The sequence below is a fragment of the Dipodomys merriami genome, unplaced genomic scaffold, assembly GCF_024711535.1.
Source record: "Dipodomys merriami isolate MVZ:Mamm:240054 unplaced genomic scaffold, mDipMer1.0.p SCAF_11, whole genome shotgun sequence".
Taxonomy (NCBI): Eukaryota; Metazoa; Chordata; class Mammalia; order Rodentia; family Heteromyidae; genus Dipodomys; species Dipodomys merriami.
This window is the reverse complement of record NW_027202382.1, coordinates 29,397,165-29,416,564: the sequence shown is the minus strand read 5'-3', so window position 1 is coordinate 29,416,564 and position 19,400 is coordinate 29,397,165. Positions and strand designations below refer to the sequence as shown.

The window sequence follows — 19,400 nt, the reverse complement described above, 5'->3', positions numbered from 1 at the left end:
CCTGTGCGCATCAGTCTCCTCTCCTATGAAATGGGAAGCGGGCTTGGGCAGGTTGATAATCTGCCTGGAAGGTGTATGGCACAGGCTTGGTGGCCTATAACACCATCTCCCTGACGAGCAGAGTTTATGACCCCAGGGAGGTAAGGAAAAGCCACAGCTGAGGCCACCACCCACCTACCAGTCCTCCCGACCCTATCCACTTACAAAGGTTCAAGACCAGGAAGTCGCAGAAAGGGCCAAGAAGGAGAAATGATACAGGCCTTTTATTTGTTCCAGAGCTTTGGCCATTGTGTGGTCTGAGGATGCCATGCTTTCCCAGGGACACCCCCACCTAGGGACACCCCAGATCTCTGTGGAGGTCAGACCACAGTGCCCCTCCAGGCCTCGTCAGTCCAGAAGGCCCATCTGCCCACTACTGGTTCCCGGGACCAGCAAATGTCCCAGAAGCTGGACACTGGCAGCCACCTTCTCCACAGTGGCTTTCCCAAGGCATTGGTTATAATATTGCACTTGTCAATTAGGAAGATGATGGGGCACGGATTTCCTATTACAGCACATGGGCCAAGCATCCAACTACTGTTTAAATAAATAAAACTCAAGGTGGGGGTCTGAGCTACAAGCCTCAGCAGTCCCCACACCCCCATACCCCAGGATGGCCACAGAGCCCAGGCCTGGGCCTGCTGTCCCACCAGCCAGTTCTTTTAAGGAACTTGGTCACCACAAAAATCTCCAAACGAAAACATCCAAAGCAGAAAGCTGCAGCTCCAGATCTGACCGTCAGGGCCCTTGTACCAGGACCCCTCGTACCAGGGCAGTGGAGGCCCCATGGGGCCGGTCCTTCTACTCCTCCAGTGGCCTGGGCCTCTTTCAGTCCAGGCGTCAAACCCAACTGTCCATCTGTCCATTTGGAGACACAGCCTCTGGGGGCTCGCTTGCCCCCTCCGTCGCCGGTGGGGGGGAAGAAGGCGGGTGGGCAGGAGGCCCAGCCCCTCGGTGTGATCGCTGAGCTGGACTCCCGTGGCCCCTAGAGTGGGGGACTCATCTTCTTCTGGTTAATGAGGTCCAGGTAGAGATCAGAGCGGAGAAAACGAGGGTACGAGTCCTTTTCCATGAGCCCAAAGATGCGTTTCTGGGCCAGGTCGAAGCAGCCCCGCGTGACGCTCTGCAGGTTGTCCTTGGTGTGTTCCCGGGTATACGAGTCCAGGTTCACCTGTGGACACACAGGAGCTGGAGTCAGAGCTGCCTGGAGGGCACCCAGCCTGGAGGTCCAGTGCTGAAAAACATCTAGGGGGCAATCTGGTCTCCCCACTGCAAACCCCTCTGTGCCACAGCCCGGGGGCTGCTGTGATGGAGCGCCTCAGGCCAGAGGACTGGAGTCTTGGCAAAGTCGCTTCCTGGAGGGGTGGCAGGATCTGTGGGACCTGAAAACACCATCCTTCTACTACTTGGGTCCCTACTTAGCAGTTCTACACCCTGGCTGTGCTTAAGCAAATCTGTGCACGGAGCCTCAGTTTTCCCGTCTGCAGACTGAGCCCGAACAAAACCACCCACATGAAACTCTCAGTGCCTGGCACAGGCTCGCCATACATGTCAGCCACTAAAATTAGCCACTCTGAGACTGTCTCCTTGGTTTTCAAACCAAGATGATATTGAAACTCATTTCAAAGGGTGTCATGAACACATCTACAAAGGGCTGAGCTCTGAGCCTAGGCGGATTGGGGTATAGATGGGGACATTTCGTGATGGCCCAGGATCCTGTCCTTCCCTGGCCTCCCCCTTTCTGAGCTGCTGGCTACCTCCTTGCAGCTGAAGGACCACTGGAGCCATGGGAACTAGAGCCTGAGGACAGGGCTGGGGTCCTACCTCCTTGCACGCCTGGATGGCGATGAATTCAGCAAAGATCTTCTTGGCCTTGGCCACCATCTTGGACTGTGACTTGACTTTCTTGAAGTCCTCACATGCCAGCCAGAACTCCAGGTTCTCCTCACTGAACTCAGTGCGAAGGAAGGCCTGGAACACTTCTAAGCCATCTGGAAGGAGAAGCCCAGGTGTGGATGAGAGGCAAAGCCAGCCCTGATTGTCCTTCGGATTGCCCCCACTGCCCATGCTGGCCCTTCGAGGGCCTTAAGGTAGAAAATGCACAGAGCTGAGTAAAAGTCCTTATCTCTGAGAACTATGAGCCCCAGAACACAGTTCTAGTCCTGCCGGGGCCTCAGGATGGACCTGGCCAGCTCTCCCGCCTATCGATGCCTCAGGACCCTCCCTCTGCAAAACACTAATCACCAATCCCATCTCAAGAGCCCAGCCGGGATCCTGCCCATTGGACCATGTGACGCCAGGCACATTTGGCCCAGTGCGAGTCCTCAGTACATGGAAGTGTTTATTGTTATTCTGGGAATTGGGGTCTGAGTACACAGGTCCCAGTGGCCTCCAGCAGGCAGGGCCACTTCCCGGGGGGACGGAAGGGCTGGCAGGAGATGACCCCAAGGTTTGACCAGAGGCTGCATGAACTCACCCAACAGCCAGGAACACCTGGCTGAGCCCAGGTGAGTAGAAAGGAGGACTCTCCAGGATATTCCTTGGGCCCAAAGGAGGGGGGGGGGGGAAGGGAGAGAGGGAGGGGAACAGCAGCTGGCACCACTCACATTTGTGAAGCAGCAGCTTCTCCAAGGACTCGCTCCACTTGAGGGCTTCCTCTGAGCTGGGCCTAAGGGGCGAGGACGAGAATATGGTGAGGCTGGGGGCGGGGGGGGGGGGCAGGGTGTGGGGGAAGCCGGGCCAGGAGGCTTTTGTTAGTGACACTGGGCCCAGGCTGTCACTGACCGGGGATGGGGTGGGGGGGCGTGGCGGGGGAGATCTACCTCATTTCTTGGAGCTGGAACCACTCTCGGCCCCCCTGCCCCCTGCCTGGCCTTCCTCCCTGTGACTGCTGCTGATTGCTGGGTACCAGGCTCCCCGTCTCCCCCGAATACAACCAAGTGAATACAACCCCTTCTCCTAATCCCACTGTTGAGCCTCACTTCCCCCCGCCCCCCCAGATGCAGTGAGTGGCTAAAGAGTCCCAGGTGGGAGATGGGCAGGGAGGACTTACTTGAATGACTTTATCATCTTGTCTGTCTTGGCTGCTGGCAGGGCTCCGGGGGATTCATTCCGCCGCCTGAAGATCGCCAGCTTGTTCTTCATGTCCTTGGCTCTGGGGACAAAAAGCAGAGAAGGTTGGTCAGGCCTGATGCACACAAGCGACCCTTGCTAGTCTAGGGTGGTGGGAGGGCCAGGGCCAGGCCAGGGGGCACCTACTCCTTCATGGTGTGCCGCCTCTGTAGGTTCCCATTGCGTGTGAGGTACATGCCCCGGAGCATCTCGGAGAGCCCCCGGCTCCCCACCTGCAGGGAACACCCCTTCTGCTCCTGCCTTCCACCCTAGATCCTGGGCCGTGAGGAGCAATGGTGAAGTCCTTGCTTGCTGGAATTCTGGCCAGATGACTGGACTCCCAGGCACTAGCCTGGGCTGGGATTTCAGACAGGAGGAGCCAGGAAATGGGAGGGACCAGGAGGGGGAGGGAAGAGAAAAAAAAAACACCCCCCTCCTCCCGAGCTGTGAAAGGGGCATGTGTCGGCAAGGGACGGCCTCTGGGGCCCGCCCCCCGGCAGGAAGCCAGACCCAGTTATTTGTGACTAGCCTCCCCCGTTGCTATGGCAGCGAGAAGCCCGGTGGGGAGAATCCAAGTCAGCAAATTGCTAGGAGGGACAGAGGGAGGGGGGCCAGGCTCTGCCCACCAGGGTGGCACAGAACTGCTATTTTTAGCTAAAAACCATTTTTAGTCAGGCCACTCCTCCCAGAAGGCAGATTTTGGCAAGGGTGCTGGTGAGAAAGGGGTTAAAGGCCTCCTGCTCCAGTGTGTTTCCTTTGCCCCTGGTCCCCTGGCTGGACACCACCATGACAACAGCCCTGCCAGCCTCCCTCTCTGGGGGTCAGTCTGTCTGTCCATCCACAGAAATATACCAAGACCCCCCCTACCCCCACCCCTGACACACAAGTCTGGGTTGTTCTCAATCGGAATCATTTCAGAAGTGCAAATCTTATAAACAGGCAACACGAAATAAAATGTCCCCACCATCTGCAAGGTAAGTGTTCAATTGTTATGTGTATTTGCTTTAGTGATTTTTTTCAAATAATAAAAAATTTATTATTAATAATAAAAATGTTCAGTTTCAGTCTCTATAGTTCTGAAGATATAAAATGCTGAACTGAACCCCAAGAAGAAAATGCAAAACGTATCATCCAAATCACAAAACTAAATATGTGTAGAAGAAAGCAAAATGACTCAACTTCGGAGAGAGCTTGTAACATTTATACTTCTGGAGTTATTGAAGCTCCAAATGGCACTAGGACTTCTGGGTAAGTCCCCTGTGTGATTAAGGGAACTGTTGCTATACCAGGCCCAGGTGGAGAGCCCAGAACCCGGGTTGAGTCCAGCAGGACTGACCACAGTACCTACCTGAGACTGTTGCTGGTCACAAGGAAGACTTAGCACAAAAGTATACAGGCATGGGACTCTGAGGCCATGTGTGTTCTGGAAGTCTGGGACAGGGTCCCCAATCTAGCAGTTTCCAAGCCAAAGAAGTCCCCAGTTCAACAGCCCTGTAGATGAGGGTAGGGTTCCTCAAATTGCCCAGGGAACACAGAGCAAGAAAGCCACTTGCAAGCCAGGTGCCGGTGCTTCACACCTGTAATCCTGGCTACTCAAGAGCCTGAGATCTGAGGACCCCAGTTTGAAGCCAGTCTGGGCAGCAAAGTTCTTGAAGAAGCATGGCTTCCGTGGTGTGTCAACCTTGAGCCAAATAGCTAATAGACAGAGCTCTGAGTTCAAGACCCAGAACCTGTGCAAAAGAAAAACAGGGAAGCAAGAAAGAACAAAAAGAAGAGAAAGAAGAAGAGAAAAAGCTGCTTCCTGGGGCTTGGTGCTCTGTGCTGAATGACCTAGCCCCCTGGTGGCCGCATGAGACACACGCCCAGGCCTGACCTCCACCCAGGAGGCCACTGCGGTCCCCCTGGAACTCTGTGTTTCTCTGGGGCTGGAGGAGCCTGGGGCTAACTTACTGCCAGCCAAATTGTTCCTTCTAGACCCTCAGGTGTGAAGCTGCAGGCCAGCCCCAAGCCCCTCCTACTCCCTTGTCAAGTAACTAAGCTATTTGTATATTAGCTTCCTCACTTGTAAAATAAAGAGAAGATAATTTTTTAAAAGAGATGCAAACTAAAGATGAAATTAGACCATATGTAGTGCATATGGGGCAGTGCCTGGCATAATGCTTGTTGGCTATCATTATTATTATTAGCATATATTTTGCCAGTCTTGGGGCTTGAACTCTGGGCCTGGGTACTGTCTCTGAGCTTCTTTTGCCTAAGGCTAGCACTCTACTGCTTGAGCCACAGTGCCACTTACGGCTTTTTTGAGTAGTTTAGTGGAGATAAGAGTCTCACAAAGTTTCCTGCTGGGGCTGGCTTTGAACTGGGATCCTCAGATCTCAGCCTCCTGAGTAGCTAGGATTATAGGCTGAGCCACTAGCACCTGGCCTGTTGGTTATTATTTTGATGATTATCTCATGAGTCCATAACTAAGCTTTTAAGAGTGTGAAGCTCACACCTATGATCCTAGCAAGTCAAGAGGCTGAGACCCAGATGATCATGGTTCAAAGCTAGCCAAGGCGGAGAAGTATGCCAGATGCCATCTCTAAAATAACCAACAAAAAGCCAGAGAGCTGAGCAAGCATGCCAAATACTGAGTACTGAGTTCAAACCCCAGTAATAGCAAAGAAGAAAAGAAATGAAGAAAACGGGGGGGGGGGGGAGATGGGAGGGAGGGAAGGAGAGAGAGAGGGAAAGGAAGAAAGGAAGGAAGGAAGGGAGGGAGGGAGGGAAGGAGGGAGGGAGGCTTTAAGCATTTATTGCCCCTGAAAATGCTAGCCATGGTTCCAGACAAGTTGAACACCCTGGACGCCCACCCTCCACTGCCACCTACTCCCCACTGGGGGCGCCATCACAACAGCTCTGGCCCTGAACAGCCCCTCCCTCCTGAAATCAGGAGGTTAAAGGAGATGAGTAAAGAATTGTTGCTCATGCATTTCATCTTCTCTGGAAAGCGCAGCTTTGCTGGCTGCAGTAAGAGAAGCTCACAGCTGCTGCCCAAACCAGGAGAGGGCAGGGGAGCTGGCAAAGAAAGGGTGTAATCGCATAAGGTCTAGGCCAGGGAAGAGGCACATAAGAAGCATCTGGAAAGAATTTTTGACCTCTTTCCCTGTGTCTAGTTAATGGGGAGTGCTACTGAGCCTGGAGAGAAGGTGGGCTCCCCCTGAGGTGATCCCTGGGCCCTTTTCCCTGCACCACCTCAGTCTCTATGGTCTTAAGCTTGAGAGTACCAAGAGATTACAAACAAAAACAAAAAACAAGCCAGGCACCGGTGGCTCACGCCTGTAATCCTAGCTACTAGGAGGCTGAGATCTAAGGATCGCAGTTCAAAGCCAGCCTGGGCAGGAAAGTCCGTGAGACTCTTATCTCCAATAAACCATTAGAAAACCAGAAGTGGCGCTGTGGCTGAAGTGGTAGAGCACTCGCCTTGAGCTGAAGAGCACAGGGACAGCGCCCAAGCCCAGAGTTCAAGCCCCACAACCTACCAAAAACAAAAAACTCTCTTACCACACTCCCATACCATCACCACCCCCCCACACACACACCTCTTTAATAAGCACCTCTAATAAACCTCCACAAGTACTGGGTACAGTGGCTCAAGCCTGTAATCCTAGCTACTTAGGAGGCAAAGGACAGGGGGACTGTGTTTTGAGGCCAGCCCTAGCATGCAAGTTCTAAGAACTCAATCTCAATGAATGCCTGGGCTTAGTGGCAGGTACCTGCTATCTCAACCAAGGGGAAGCACAGTGGCCAGGCATGGTGGCATGGGCCTGTCATCCCCAGCCCAGACCCACTCAGGTATAAAGTGAGATCCTGCCTTGAAAATAACCAATGCAAAACAGGGTTGGAGGTGTAGTTCTAGCAGTAGAGTTCCTGTTTAGCAAGTGTGAGGCCCTGAGTTCAAGCAAAACAACCCAGCCATACAAACAAACAAACAACAACAAATCCTCCACAAATATAAAGGGGCCTGAGCATGGCCAAAAAGCTTCAGGAAAGTGGGATAATGTAGTCAGGTCAGCAGCGCCCCCTCCTGGCAATTCCTGAGAACTGCCTCAACCCTTTCTCCCCTCACTCAAGGGCCCAGAAGGAACAAAGGACCAGTCCATGTCATTGCTTAGCCCTGAGTCTGAGCAGGTCCAGGCCACCCTGGTTAGCTGCCTCTGGCTCACCATGGCTGCCGGGTACTCATCATCATCTTGCTTTACTCTGAGGGAATGCTCGGGACCCTGGCGACCCACCCTGAGACCCCTGCAAAGTTACGAGACACCACTGTTCCTTGGTGTCTGTGAGTAGGGGTGGAGGTGGATGCAGGCCCATTCCCAGGCTATATCCCTAGAGGAAAGATGATTCCCTCAGAGGAGGAAGATGGGTACAGGGAGGTTCCCCCCACCCCTACCACACAAGAATGAGTACCATGGATACTCCCAACGTACATATTTTTGCTCTTTCTCTTCCTGGAGGTTTCATCATCATCCCCGATGTCGGCCCCGCTCATCTGCAGAGAGAAGACAGATGTACTGCAGTTTACGTGCCCAGGGACTCCTGACCAAGCCCAGAGGACCAGAGGTTCAGCCTGCCCCAGCACCCCCCCCATCATTTCCACCCTCTGCAGATCAGGTGTGTGTAGGGGTGAGACCAGTGACTGGGAACAGCTGAGTGGAAAGGGGGAAGGGCTGGGAAGAGACCCAGCCTGCTGGGGCCAGGCCAGACAGACAGAAGCATCATGGTAAATCTGCAGGCAAGAGAACTAAGTTTCAGACACGCTTCTGCCATGTGACTTGGCCAAGCTCTGTTTCTTTCTGAGCCTCCATTCCCGTCCTTAGTTTCTCGAATCAAGATTGCAGTCATTTAGTCAGGATTCTGAGGGTCAAAGGAGACCAGGCATTGTTGGGCGGGGTGTAATGTGAACCCTTACAGATCTGAGAGCACCTCTCTTGATTTAAAGCTTTCTGAGACTCCCTAGTGCCTTCTGGATAATAACCATTACTGGACAGGGTCTTTTCTTGGTGTGTGTGTGTGTGTGTGTGTGTGTGTGTGTGTGTGTGTGTGTGTGTGTCTTTTCTTGGTGTGTGTGTGTGTGTGTGTGTGTGTGTGTGTGTGTGTGTGTGTGTGTGATGCAGAACAATTCTTGGTTGCTAAGATATAGAATCGATCCAGGAGGCTGTCAACAAATAAATGATTTCTTTTATGTGCTGATCTTGAACTCAGCCCTGAGTGCCATCCCAGCTTTTCTGCCCAAGGCTAGCTCTCTACTGTTTGAGATACAGCTCTACTTCCGGCTCTTTTGGGGGTAGTTTATGGGAGATAAGGGCCTGGGTTGGCTTCAAACCATGATCCTCAGAAAGTTCAGCCTCCTAAGTATCTAGGACTTCAGGTATGAGCCACCAGCACCTGGTGATAAATACATTTTTAAAAGTATATATACACATACAAAGTGGAGTATGGTTCAACCATCAAGAAGAATTCAGTTGTATCATTTGTGGAAAATGGATGAAACTATGAAAATGAAACAGAGAATCTTTCATGTTTTCTCATATTTGGAGAGGGGGGGGGAAGAGAGAGAGAGAGAGAGGAGTTGCAGACTCCCACACTCTAGGTGAGGGCCATCTAATCTCATCTCCCTAGACCTGCCTATGCTGTGCGTCCTCTTGGAGACTCCAGGCCCCTCCTATGGCTGCCTCACAGCAGGAATCTAGGCTTAGCTCCGAGGTAGAAGAAGCACTGTCATTGGACGGTATGAATCTGCGTCACAAGACAAGGCCGAGGGCTACTGTGTATGGATCCAAAACAAATTCCTCATGAGATTCAGTCTGGGCCTCAGTTTCAGTATGGGAAGTGGCTAACCTCAGTGGAGTGATGGATGGATGGATGGATGGATGGATGGATGGATGGATGGATGGATGGATGGATGGATGGATGGGTAGGTGGGTGGGTGGGTGGATGGACGGGTGGGAGGATGGATGGACTTTAATGCCTTCATTCATGATGCTCATAGTATCAAGCCATTAGTCACGTGATAAATCCAGCAGGACCTCAGTCACTTGTTCAGAGTCCCAGCATTTCAGTGACAGCTGGAATCAGTCTGTCTACAGTCAAGGCCTGTGTTTGTCCAGCAGAGGACGCTCACACGCCAGGGTGGTGGCATTAGCGTTTTCCAGGGAAGACTCAGGGCAAGGCCTCCTTCCTGAGTCTGCAGCTCACTGGGAGAGTAAACACGAGTGTACGTGCACCCAGAGGCCCACACCCACACGGTGCGGAGCCCAGCACGTGTCCTGTTTCCTCTGGCTTGGAGGAAGTTTCCCAGAGACAGCAGAGGCCTGGTGAGGGCTTGCCGATGGGATGGGTGGGTGGCAGATTCACCAGGCTTGCCCTGGTACACACACAGGCTGGAAGCCTGGCCCCGCAGTGCTCAGGGCCCCCACCCGTGGGAAAGGGCCCACAGCACCGGGCTTCCTCCCATTCTAACCTCAGCTTCCGCACTTTATCAGCCCCACACAATGGGCCTGGGGACCACTCCCGGCCAGCCACCAACCGGGGGCCTCTGCACGGCTGGGAAATGGGCTCTTCCTTCCACGGCTGGGAGAGATCATCTTCAATAGGGCCAAGCTTAATAGAGGACTGGGCGCTCTGAGCCTGAGAAGTCTGCCCCAGGTAGCCAGGAGAGCTGGGCATCAAGGTTGCCCGGCTGGCTGTGGCCTACAGCTTTAGAAGGAGCCCTGGGGTTCCCCAAGGTCCTCATGCAGCTGCATCATGTAAAGGGCCTCCCCACAGTGTGTCTCCATCTGCCTGTTCCTCACAGTCTCCTACGGGGCTATACCCGGAGAAAAGGCCGATGGAAGTGAGCCCAGACCCTACCCCACCCCCATCCGTGCACTTTGGCAGGAATCCCCAGGGGCTGCCCAGGGACCGGGGGCTCAACACTTCTTGGAATAACAACTGTGACTCTTAGGGTCAGGGTACTATAATTATAACCGTGATTAAGAGTGGAGATTGGAAACTGCTAGGATTTGAATCGTAGCTCAATCACGCATTAAGCTCATAGTCCTTAGTTGAGTTCTGTCCCTGCTTTTTGTGTCTCCCTTTCTTCATAAACTGGACACACCTCACAGGGCCATTGTAAACATTAAATAAGTTAGCTAGGCACTGGTGGTTCATGCGTGTAATCCTAGCTACTCAGGAGGCTGAGATATGAGGATCATGGTTCAAAGTCAGCCTAGGCAGGGAAACCCATGAGACTCTTATCTTCAATTTACCACTAAAAAGCCAGAAGTGGAGCTGTGGCTCAAGTGGTAGACCACTAGCCTTGAGCAAAAAAGTGAAGGGACAATTCCCAGTCACTGAGTTCAAGTTCCAGTAGTGGTGTGCACAAATTCACACACACACCTACACACACACACACACACACACACACACACACACACACACACACACACAATGTGTATATGAGAGAGTGCTCAGCACATGAGAACAAAGAGTTGGTTACCATTAGCTAGTTACCTTTTGCTACCATTTATTGGGCATTTGCAAGTGTTGACTATTGTGCTAAGTGCTTTGATAGTATCTAATTTAATCTTTCAACAATTCTAAGAGCTATTTGCTGATCTTTCTTCCAGTTTAGGAGGGAAGGGGTCTGGGGCCCAGAGCAGTTTGGTGACCCGCCTGGGATCTCTGAGCTGGCAGGAAGCAGAAAATTTGGAGTCTGGCTTCAGAAGCCAGAGGTGACTGAGCAGGGCCGGGCTGGTTTTCTCTCTTGGTCTCACTCTGGGGCCACTGGGCTATGTGTGGTAGCCCCAGACCAGGGCTCCATGGACCCACGGATCTGCCACTAAAGGTATTTGTTTAGATGTGAGGCTTCTTTACATTTTTGGAGAATAGGAACCTTGGACGTGCAATCACACGCCGGGGCTGTGCATCTAGGGGTCCTCTTGTCTCACCTCTAACCTAGGCAGCAAGCTTAGTGCAGGGAGGCTGGTGCTGTCTGTTGACAGCTGCTACAGAGCCAGATGCCTGGGAAGGGAGGAAACAAGTGTGGCCAGGGAAGAGTCGCCACCGGTGGCCGTGATGCTGAGCCAAGCCAGACCAGGCTAGGATGCAACTCAGTGACAGCATCTGGGGGCCTAGACACAGAACTCACCCACTGGGGTTTCTCAGGAAGAGGATCCGCTCTGCTGGGCCACTAGGGCCTCATAGTAGGAGACGATCTGAACCAACTCAGCTCCACACAGGAGACCAGACCCCAGTGTATGATCCTCCCTCTCTCCCTCTCTAGACCTCAGTCGGCCCACCTGTATGGCCACTATGCCTTTGCTAGGCCATTGCTAAGATCTGTGGTTCTAACGCCCCTATGCGCAGTAGAAATCTCTCAGGGCACACGAGGGCAGGCTGATAGGGGTGGGCCGTGGACAACCCTGGGCCAGAGCACAGCCCATGGCAGGCAGCATGGTTCCAGCTAGACACACAGCAGCCCAGGGCCACCCCGGCCCTGCCTGGCCTTCCTAGGCATTACATCATCACAAGAGCACTGTCCTGTGCTCAGGGCTTTTGGTGGCCCCAGTGCAGCACTTTCCACAGCCCAGGTCAACCCTAGGAAGATTTAGTGTCCTCATGTCATAAAAGAACACTGGAGTTCAGAGGACAAAGCAGCTTGACCAGGCAGAGCTGAGACTTGAACCTGGAGCTACCTGGTTCCACAACTGAAGGCTTTGCCTTCTCCTCTTCACCTCTAGCCTTGGTGCTGAGTCTCAGTGACTTGTCCATGGCCCTCCTACAACAGCCAGGCTTAAGTCAGGAAGACAGACATCATGGGAGAAAGCTGTTACCTCCCTTCCACCCTCCTACCCCCTCCCCCCATCCCTTATCCACATGAGACACAGAGAATCTGGGGTAGGTGGACAGGATGAGGCCACTGTCCATGACTCATTATGTGCCTGGACACACACGGGGGGGGGGGAGGGAGGGGAGCAGCCCCCCTCCCCCCTCCCCCAGTGGAGGGAACACTAACTAGGCTTAGCCAGGCAGCAGCGTTTCCAGGTCATGGAAGAGACACAGCAGAACTCTGTGAATGAGGGCATAATTGTCAGCAGGCTTGCTCCTGCTGCCTTCACTTCCTCCTTCTCCGTTTCCTCTCTCCTCCTCCTCAACGACATGCTGGCCATTTATGGAGCACCGACCAGGTGCTTGGTGCCAAGTGACTGTATGGGATTCCTTCCCCTTTCCAGCCATCCTAGGCAGGAGGTACGATGACCAAACCCATTTCTCCAGGGCAGGGATCTGCCCCAGGGCCCACTCCCAGCGAAGCACAGCGAGGCCCACGCTTGTCCACTCCAGTCTCGTGCCCTCTTACCCAGGACAGCTTCACTGAAGCTAGTGGTCTGGAGAGAACAGGATGAGGATGGTGAGGCGTGAGGACTCACTGACTGATGGTCAGGTGAGTGGGAGCTGTGTGGGAGGCTGCTACAGGGCTGGGGGCAGCCACTGAAGCCCCCCGAAGAAGGAAGCAACAAGGAGAAGTGATGGAGGAGAGTAGGGGAAGGAAGAATGTCAGTGGGAACCTTGGGCACCCAAAGGAGGAAGCTGAGGCAGGAGAGAGCTGAGTGGGCCTGCCGGACGCCCACATACAAGTCTCTGTCCCTAGGTAGGAAGTGGGGCCAACAGAGCTGGGGAAGCAGATGGCCGTGCATGCATATAAGGATTTGTATCACCCGTGGCTCACGCCTGTAACCCTAGCTACTCAGGAGGCTGAGATCTGAGGATCAGGGTTCAAAGCCAGCCTGGGCAGGAAAATCCGTGAAACTCTTATCTCCAATAAACCACTATAAAGCCAGAAGTGGTGCTGTGGCTCAAGTGGTAGAGCGCTCGCCTTGAGCTGAAGAGCTGAGGGACAGCGCCCAAGCTAAGTTCAAGCACCACAACCAACAACAACAACAAAAAAGATTTGTGTTGGAGCAAGGGTGGATATAGAGAACACACAGAGGCCAGGAGACTAGAAGTCATCTCCTCTGGTGATTCTAGAGCACACACGCACGCGTGCGCACAAGCGCGCGTGCGCGCGCACGCACACACACACACACACACAAATGAGGAAATTGAGAGCTAGTCCCAATCCCTTTAGTAGTTAGTACCAATTTCTGGGCCAAAAGTTTATGTCCTTTCTAGAGGGGCTCAGCCTGATCCTCCAATCTGACTGTATACCAGGTTTTCCTTATTACTAGTAGAAAGCTGACAAGGCTTGGCAATCTTGTCTCAACGTGGTGAAGTGTGTTGGAATCCATTAGTAATGTCTGCCATGGGTTCAGAGGGAGGAATGGTAGTGTGGGTCCTTTAGAAATGCCCTGTTTAGCCAAACAATGTCTGAAACATCCCCTTTTTACTCTAATCCTGGCCTATCTTCCAGATTAAGCCAGGGGGCATCTTTCTCCAGAAGCTTTCCTGAGGGCCCAGGCCCTGGGGTCTCTCCTTTGCTTCGGGAACTGTGAGAGTCAGTTGCACTTCCTGGGACCTGACCACTGGCCCCTACCTAGCCTCATACAGTTGTCATAGCAACACTTCAAGTTGTCATAGCTGCACTTCAAGAGGAGGAATGCAACCAGCACTCCCCAGGGCCTGAACCAAAGTGTCAATGTCACCCAAGTGGCCAGGCCCCCCAATCCATGGATAGAAGTCCTATTAACCTCTGCATTTTCTAGAAGGAAACCAAGGCTTGGAGGAGCTGGGCTGATGCATGCAGGTCCACACAATAAATCTGGGACAAAGTGTGGAGTCAAACTGGCAGGTGACCTTCAAGGCCACAAGCATAGACAGTTCCCCATGGGGCCATGTTCCTGGCCCACACAATCAGCTCTTTTCTTAATCCCCAAGCTGTAGCACTGAGCATACATAGGGTCTGGGAGCACACCAGGAAGTTCATGAACATTTATCTATTTATAAATATTTGCACAAAGCAAAATATAGCATGGTTCTAAAGGGCTCTAATCTTGGAGCCAGATCCTAATTCTATTTCAGACACTTAGAAGCTGTGCCGCATAGGGCACATTAGATAACCTCTTGGTGCCTCAGTTTCTTCATCTATAAAATGGGGACAAAGCACTGTCTGCTTTGTGGGAATCAGTGAGTGCTAATGAGCATCCTAGTAAGAATCCTTAGCACAATGCTGGCCCAGAACAAATAGGCATTGGTTTTGTTTTTGCTGCTAGACCTGTAGTGTGGCTAGGCCTTGACCAGATCCAAATATTAACTTTTTATTTTTCCAGTTACTACTCCAGGTCCTTTAAATACACATGGAAAATGCTCTGGGCTAAGTCAAACCTGTTTTGCCTTCCGTGGGGACCAGAGGACCCTAGACCTGTAGGGAAAAAACCTCCAGAGTTCTAAAGATCTGGGTTTGTCCAGGCTCTGTGTTCTTGGTTTTTCCTTGGCCTCGGTTTTTGCCTTCTGTTTGATGGGCAGAAGGTTCATGGGGGGGGGGGGGGGGGAGAGGAAGGGGAGGAACAGGGAGACTTACAGAAGGGCTGAGGTGGGACAGGGTCTCTCCCTTCCCACAGGCACTGGGCCACCCCCCCCCCCATTTCCTGTATCAGCCCTTCTCCTCAGCCTCGGCCTCCTTACCTTCCTGTGTCCCGTGAAGAAGAGGGAGAGGTGGTGCATGGAGCCACCATTGCGGCCCAGTTCTTTCTTGAGGGTGCGGGGCGAAGGGATGGCCCAGGCGGACGAGGTGCCCTCGCCGTCGGAGCAGTGCAGGGTCGTGTCGGAGGAGAAGCAGGGCCCGCGGGCCTCCTGCAGCAGGCTGCCTTCGCTGTGCGTCCGGCGCCGCAGCGAGTTCTGCACGCGCAGCGAGAGGCCCTCCTCGGCCCCAGGCCCCGTCTCGATCATGCTGCTGCGCTTGGCCTCGCTGCGCTCCCCATAATTGTCATCACTGGTGTCCTCCTCCTCGTCTTCCTCTCCTTCTTCCCCCTCCTCTGCTTCTTCTGCATCCTCCTCCTCTCCAGAGCTGCCCCCCTCCGCCCCTTCCTGCTGGCTGAAGGCGCTATCCAGCCGGACCTCGGGGATCACGAAGCTGGGTCTGGAGGCCACTGCTGATGGCTCCCCGGAGCTTGGGGTCTCCTTGGCCGGGGCCTCCACTGACAGGGAGACCTGGGTGGGAGGCGGATCTTGATGGGGTGGAAGGTCCTGGGAAGGGGGCTCTGGGATGGCAGGGAGGTCTTTGTTGAGCAGAGGGTCCTGGCTAGGAGCAGGCTCTTGATCAGCAGGAGGGTCCTGGCAGGATAGAGGGGCTGGAGCTGGAGGAGAGGAGTCCTTGCTTGGAGGGGCCTCTTGGAGTGGGGGCTCCTGGCAGGTATCTGAGTCTTCACTGGACAGTGATCCTGGGCCAGGAGCAGGTTCTGGCCCGGAAGCGGAGTCCTTGCTGGGTGGGGCATCATGTCCAGGAGAGGGTTCTTTGCTGGGTGCAGGATCCTCAGTACCTGGCCCCTTTCCCTCTTCCGAGGGCATCTCCCCCTTGTCATCTGCCTCTGTCTCAAGCATCTGGGAAACACAAAGACAACAAGGTAAGCTGGGGAGGAGAGGTTGGGAGGTGCCAGACACAGCGGCTGCGCACGAGGCAGCATCATAGGTGGCAGCTGGCAGCAGGTGAACCCTGCGCCCCAGAATGCAGCAAGGCCCAGTGCCAGACAGAAACTCAGAAATCCCTTGGCTCAGCTCTGTTAGATTCCACCCTGGACGCTTCTCTCCACTTGGAGGGAGAAGAGCCACACGTCTAGATCTTTCCGTGTGCTAGGTACGAGGCCTGCTGGATCTCCCTCTCGCCCATGCCCCGCCCCGCTGCTCTGTAAGGGGTGCGTCACTGTCCTCATTTACAGAAAAGGAAACAGGGGTGATGTTGCCTTTAAAGTGAGTAAAGGAGAAGCCAGGTGCTTCTGCCTCCATGGACCAAAGTCAAAAGATGTCCCTACGCCAGAGCCATCTCCAAGTGATAGAATATTGAACCTAGCTTTTAAAGGGTCTCTCTCCTGGAACCAAGTTTTAAAAAAAACAACCAAAAACCAACTCCAAGTGAGTCACTCAAACAAGAATCTGCTCTAAATGTTAAGTATCTTTTTGAAACCAGTAAACTGGAATGAAACCAGAACTGTAAAATACTGCCCACACCTGCGTTAACCAGATGTCACAGGCACATGGCGTCTCGCCGAGGGATCATCTACCCAGGGATTTTTAAACTGTTTGGAGGAAGCTCAGGGATTCAAAAATAAACCCATTTCCTGCCTTGCATACGACCCAAAGAACCCTTAGGGGTTTGCTGGGTTCCAACAGTAGATCTCATTTGCACAGGAAGAAGTGGCTCTTGGAGTGAGAGTCTGAAAAGCAGTGATGTCACAAGGAGGTTGGGCCCAGGAAATCAGGAGTGCTCCGGGCAGGGGGCCTCAGGCACACAGGGAGAAGAGCTAGCTGGGCTCGGCCTGCGCTGGGCCGCTTGCTGGTCATACTCATGGACTTGGAAGACAGGAACAAGAGCCATTGAAAGGCCACATTGTGTTCTTCAGCCAAGCCAAGTGTCAGCGACTCACATCTGTAATCCTAACTATACTCAGGAGGCTGAGATCTGAGGATTGCAGTTTGAAACCAGTCCAAGACGGAAAGTCCATGAGGCTCATCTCCAATTAACAACCAAAAGGCTGGAAATGGAACTGTGGCTCAAGGGGTAGAGAACTAGCCTTGAGCAAAAAGACCTCGGGGACAGGTCCTGAGTTCACACACACACACACACATGCACACACACACACACACACACACACACACACACACACACAAACACAACCACAGGAATGTGTGTGTGCATAAGGCAATGGCAAAAAAAAAACTTCAGCAACAACTGCCCCCAGAATGTGGACTCCAAGCTCTTCCTTGTAGAGCCCATAAATGACCGTTTGACAGGTAAGAAAACTGAGCCCAAGCATGGACTGCTACTTACTGTTATTGTACAGCTGCTCAAAGACCAAGAAGCCCCATGACTGACACAGAAGTCATTGAAACTGTGCTGGCAAAGCCCCATGCCCAGCTGGGAACAAGTGACCCAGCCGTGGCCCTGTCAGCCACAGGTGGTACACACACAGGCCAGGGGTCACCTGTACCTGGGAGCAGTGAGCAGAAGTGAAAGCACAGTACAGGGAAGTGGAGGGAAGAGCCACATGTCTGGGAGCATGAAAGTGAAAGCCCTCCCTCCCACTCCCCCTGTCCTCCTTCCCCCGGCAGGGAGGAAGGGGAGCCTGGGGATTCCAAGTCACTGACCTGGCCGGTGTCAGCCAGGGTGCCCCTGGACCAAAGAAAGGTGCCTCTGAATCCAGGTCCTTTTATCCTGGGAATCCTGCCTGCAGCTGAGAAATGGCCTGTCCCCATTGCCTACGCACAGAGATGGTGGGGAAGGGGGGAGGGCGGAAGGGTTCCTTCCTAGAATGACACCACTGTGGGATGGAGTAGAGCCTGTCATTGGCCTTCTGGGCCTTCAAGTGTCCACCTGTGAAATGCAATAACCACCGTGCCCACGCAACAAACCAGGAGAACATGCTCTAGAAAGCTCCTAAAGGAGATGATGGTGATGGTAGTCATGGTGACTTTAAAGATGGATCTAGAGGGAAATTCTCGATTCAAAGACCTCATACAGAAGCACATCTTTCCTACAAATCCCCTAGAAGTAAACTCTGCTGGCTGTTCAGAAGCAAAGTTGAGCCCTGCTCTAGAATTCCAGGAGACTTCAGGCCTGTGCTTCAGCCTCCTCATCCAATTACCTGGGGGTCGGGGTGGGGACTCTCCACTCAGACAGGGAGCCTCAGGGCCCAGCTTGGTCAGTGCAAAGACACCCTGAGTAATTCAGGGGCTAGGTGGGGACCAGAGCCTAGGCCTTCGGGCTCTGTTATTTCCAAGCCAGTTTCTGAGCAGTCCCTGTCCCCAGCCCATCACTCCACTCACCATGGAGAAACTCCATCAGGAAAAAACAAACCGTCCCATGGCCAGTTCCCACATCCACAATACCTTTCCTCACAGCCACCAGCCCCACCTGCCTCTCCAAGTCCTGGAGAAAGATGGGATGCAGCAGCAGCACGCGGTGACCTCAGGGCCTGGCACAGAATGGCACTAAGACAGGAGCAGGCTAAAATCTCCCCTTTCCTGGGGAGTGGGGCAGGGCACAGGCCCATCCCAGTGGGCCTGTCAGCAGAGCCCGCCCAGTCCCCTGGGGGAAAAGTGCAGCACCAGGCCCCAAACCAGAAATGCGAGTCAGCCTGCCTCTGCCAACCCAGCCCTAGACTGAGGCCAAACCAAACAAAGCCAAGAGGGGAAGTGCCACTCTGGCAGGGGGGCCTGTCCCCAGAGGGCCCTACCCGGATGGATTGGCCAAGAACCACCCAGGACTGAAGAGCTTGCAGAGTGCTCTGCGGATACGTGCTTTGAGTCTCCAATCAGACTCTGATTTTGATCCCAATGGGGCCACTTTCTGGCTGTGCAACTCTCGCCAAGCCTCTTGACCTCTCAGAGCCTCTGTCTCCTCATCTGGAACAGAGCCCAGGGATACCACATTGGACTCACAAACTATGGTTAATCTCCCAACAGTGCCTGGCCCAGGAAAAGCATGTGACACAAAGGTGGTTATTAGTATCTTGCTTTAATGAGCGGAGATGAAGAAACTGAGGCCCCAGGCAATAGGAGAATTCCGAAGACGGCAGAGTCTAGAAAGATGAAGACTCCAGCCTCCTGCCCCAGGTCTCTGACCAGCAAGGATTTGAAGTCCTTTCTCAAGGGGAGGAGGGACCCACAGAGAGGGGATTCAGGCCTTAAGCAAGCACTGCCCATGGTCTCTGGCCTGGGCTTGTCCCACACTGAGCAAAAGCTGCACAGACAAGGCCCAGCACTCTCTGTTCTTTGCTGAGCTCCCAGGCTGGCTGGTAGGTTTGCTCAAGCCGAGATCCTGGGAGAGCTGGGGTGAGAGTAGAATTGAGGGGGATGTTACTGGGGGGAGAGGGGGAGGGAGTAGGTGGGGGCGCAGCTATAGAAGACCTGATAACTTCAGGAGCTGCTGAGGTGACTGACAGGTGCAGGACAGAATTAAGGCAGGTGAAGAGATATAGTTAAAGGTGTGGTTGAATAATAAATGGCAGGCATGAATTGTAGTCAGCAAGTTAATGACACACGAGGTGTCTGCATCAAACAGCTCTGGGCGTGTGTGTGTG

At 53.5% G+C, this 19,400-nt stretch overlaps 1 protein-coding gene across 7 annotated transcripts in view; it reads right to left on the bottom strand.

Moving 5' to 3' along the window:
• Positions 1-248: 248 nt before the first annotated feature.
• The window catches only part of Rgs3 (regulator of G protein signaling 3), a 139,385-nt gene continuing 120,233 nt past the window's right edge, over positions 249-19,400 (bottom strand). For 5 of the 7 annotated variants that reach the window (XM_070012028.1, XM_070012030.1, XM_070012029.1 and 2 more), the window contains 6 exons: positions 14,791-15,705; positions 7,620-7,681; positions 3,092-3,193; positions 2,646-2,707; positions 1,864-2,030; positions 249-1,210 (listed from right to left, as the gene is read on the bottom strand). In XM_070012028.1, coding sequence (XP_069868129.1) covers positions 1,025-1,210; positions 1,864-2,030; positions 2,646-2,707; positions 3,092-3,193; positions 7,620-7,681; positions 14,791-15,705 — 1,494 coding nt within the window. In that variant the 3' untranslated portion in view covers positions 249-1,024. Of the gene's footprint in view, positions 1,211-1,863; positions 2,031-2,645; positions 2,708-3,091; positions 3,194-3,297; positions 3,493-7,619; positions 7,682-14,790; positions 15,706-18,207; positions 18,277-19,400 lie in introns of those variants that run through there. The other 2 variants (XM_070012060.1, XM_070012064.1) reach the window with 2 other exon arrangements.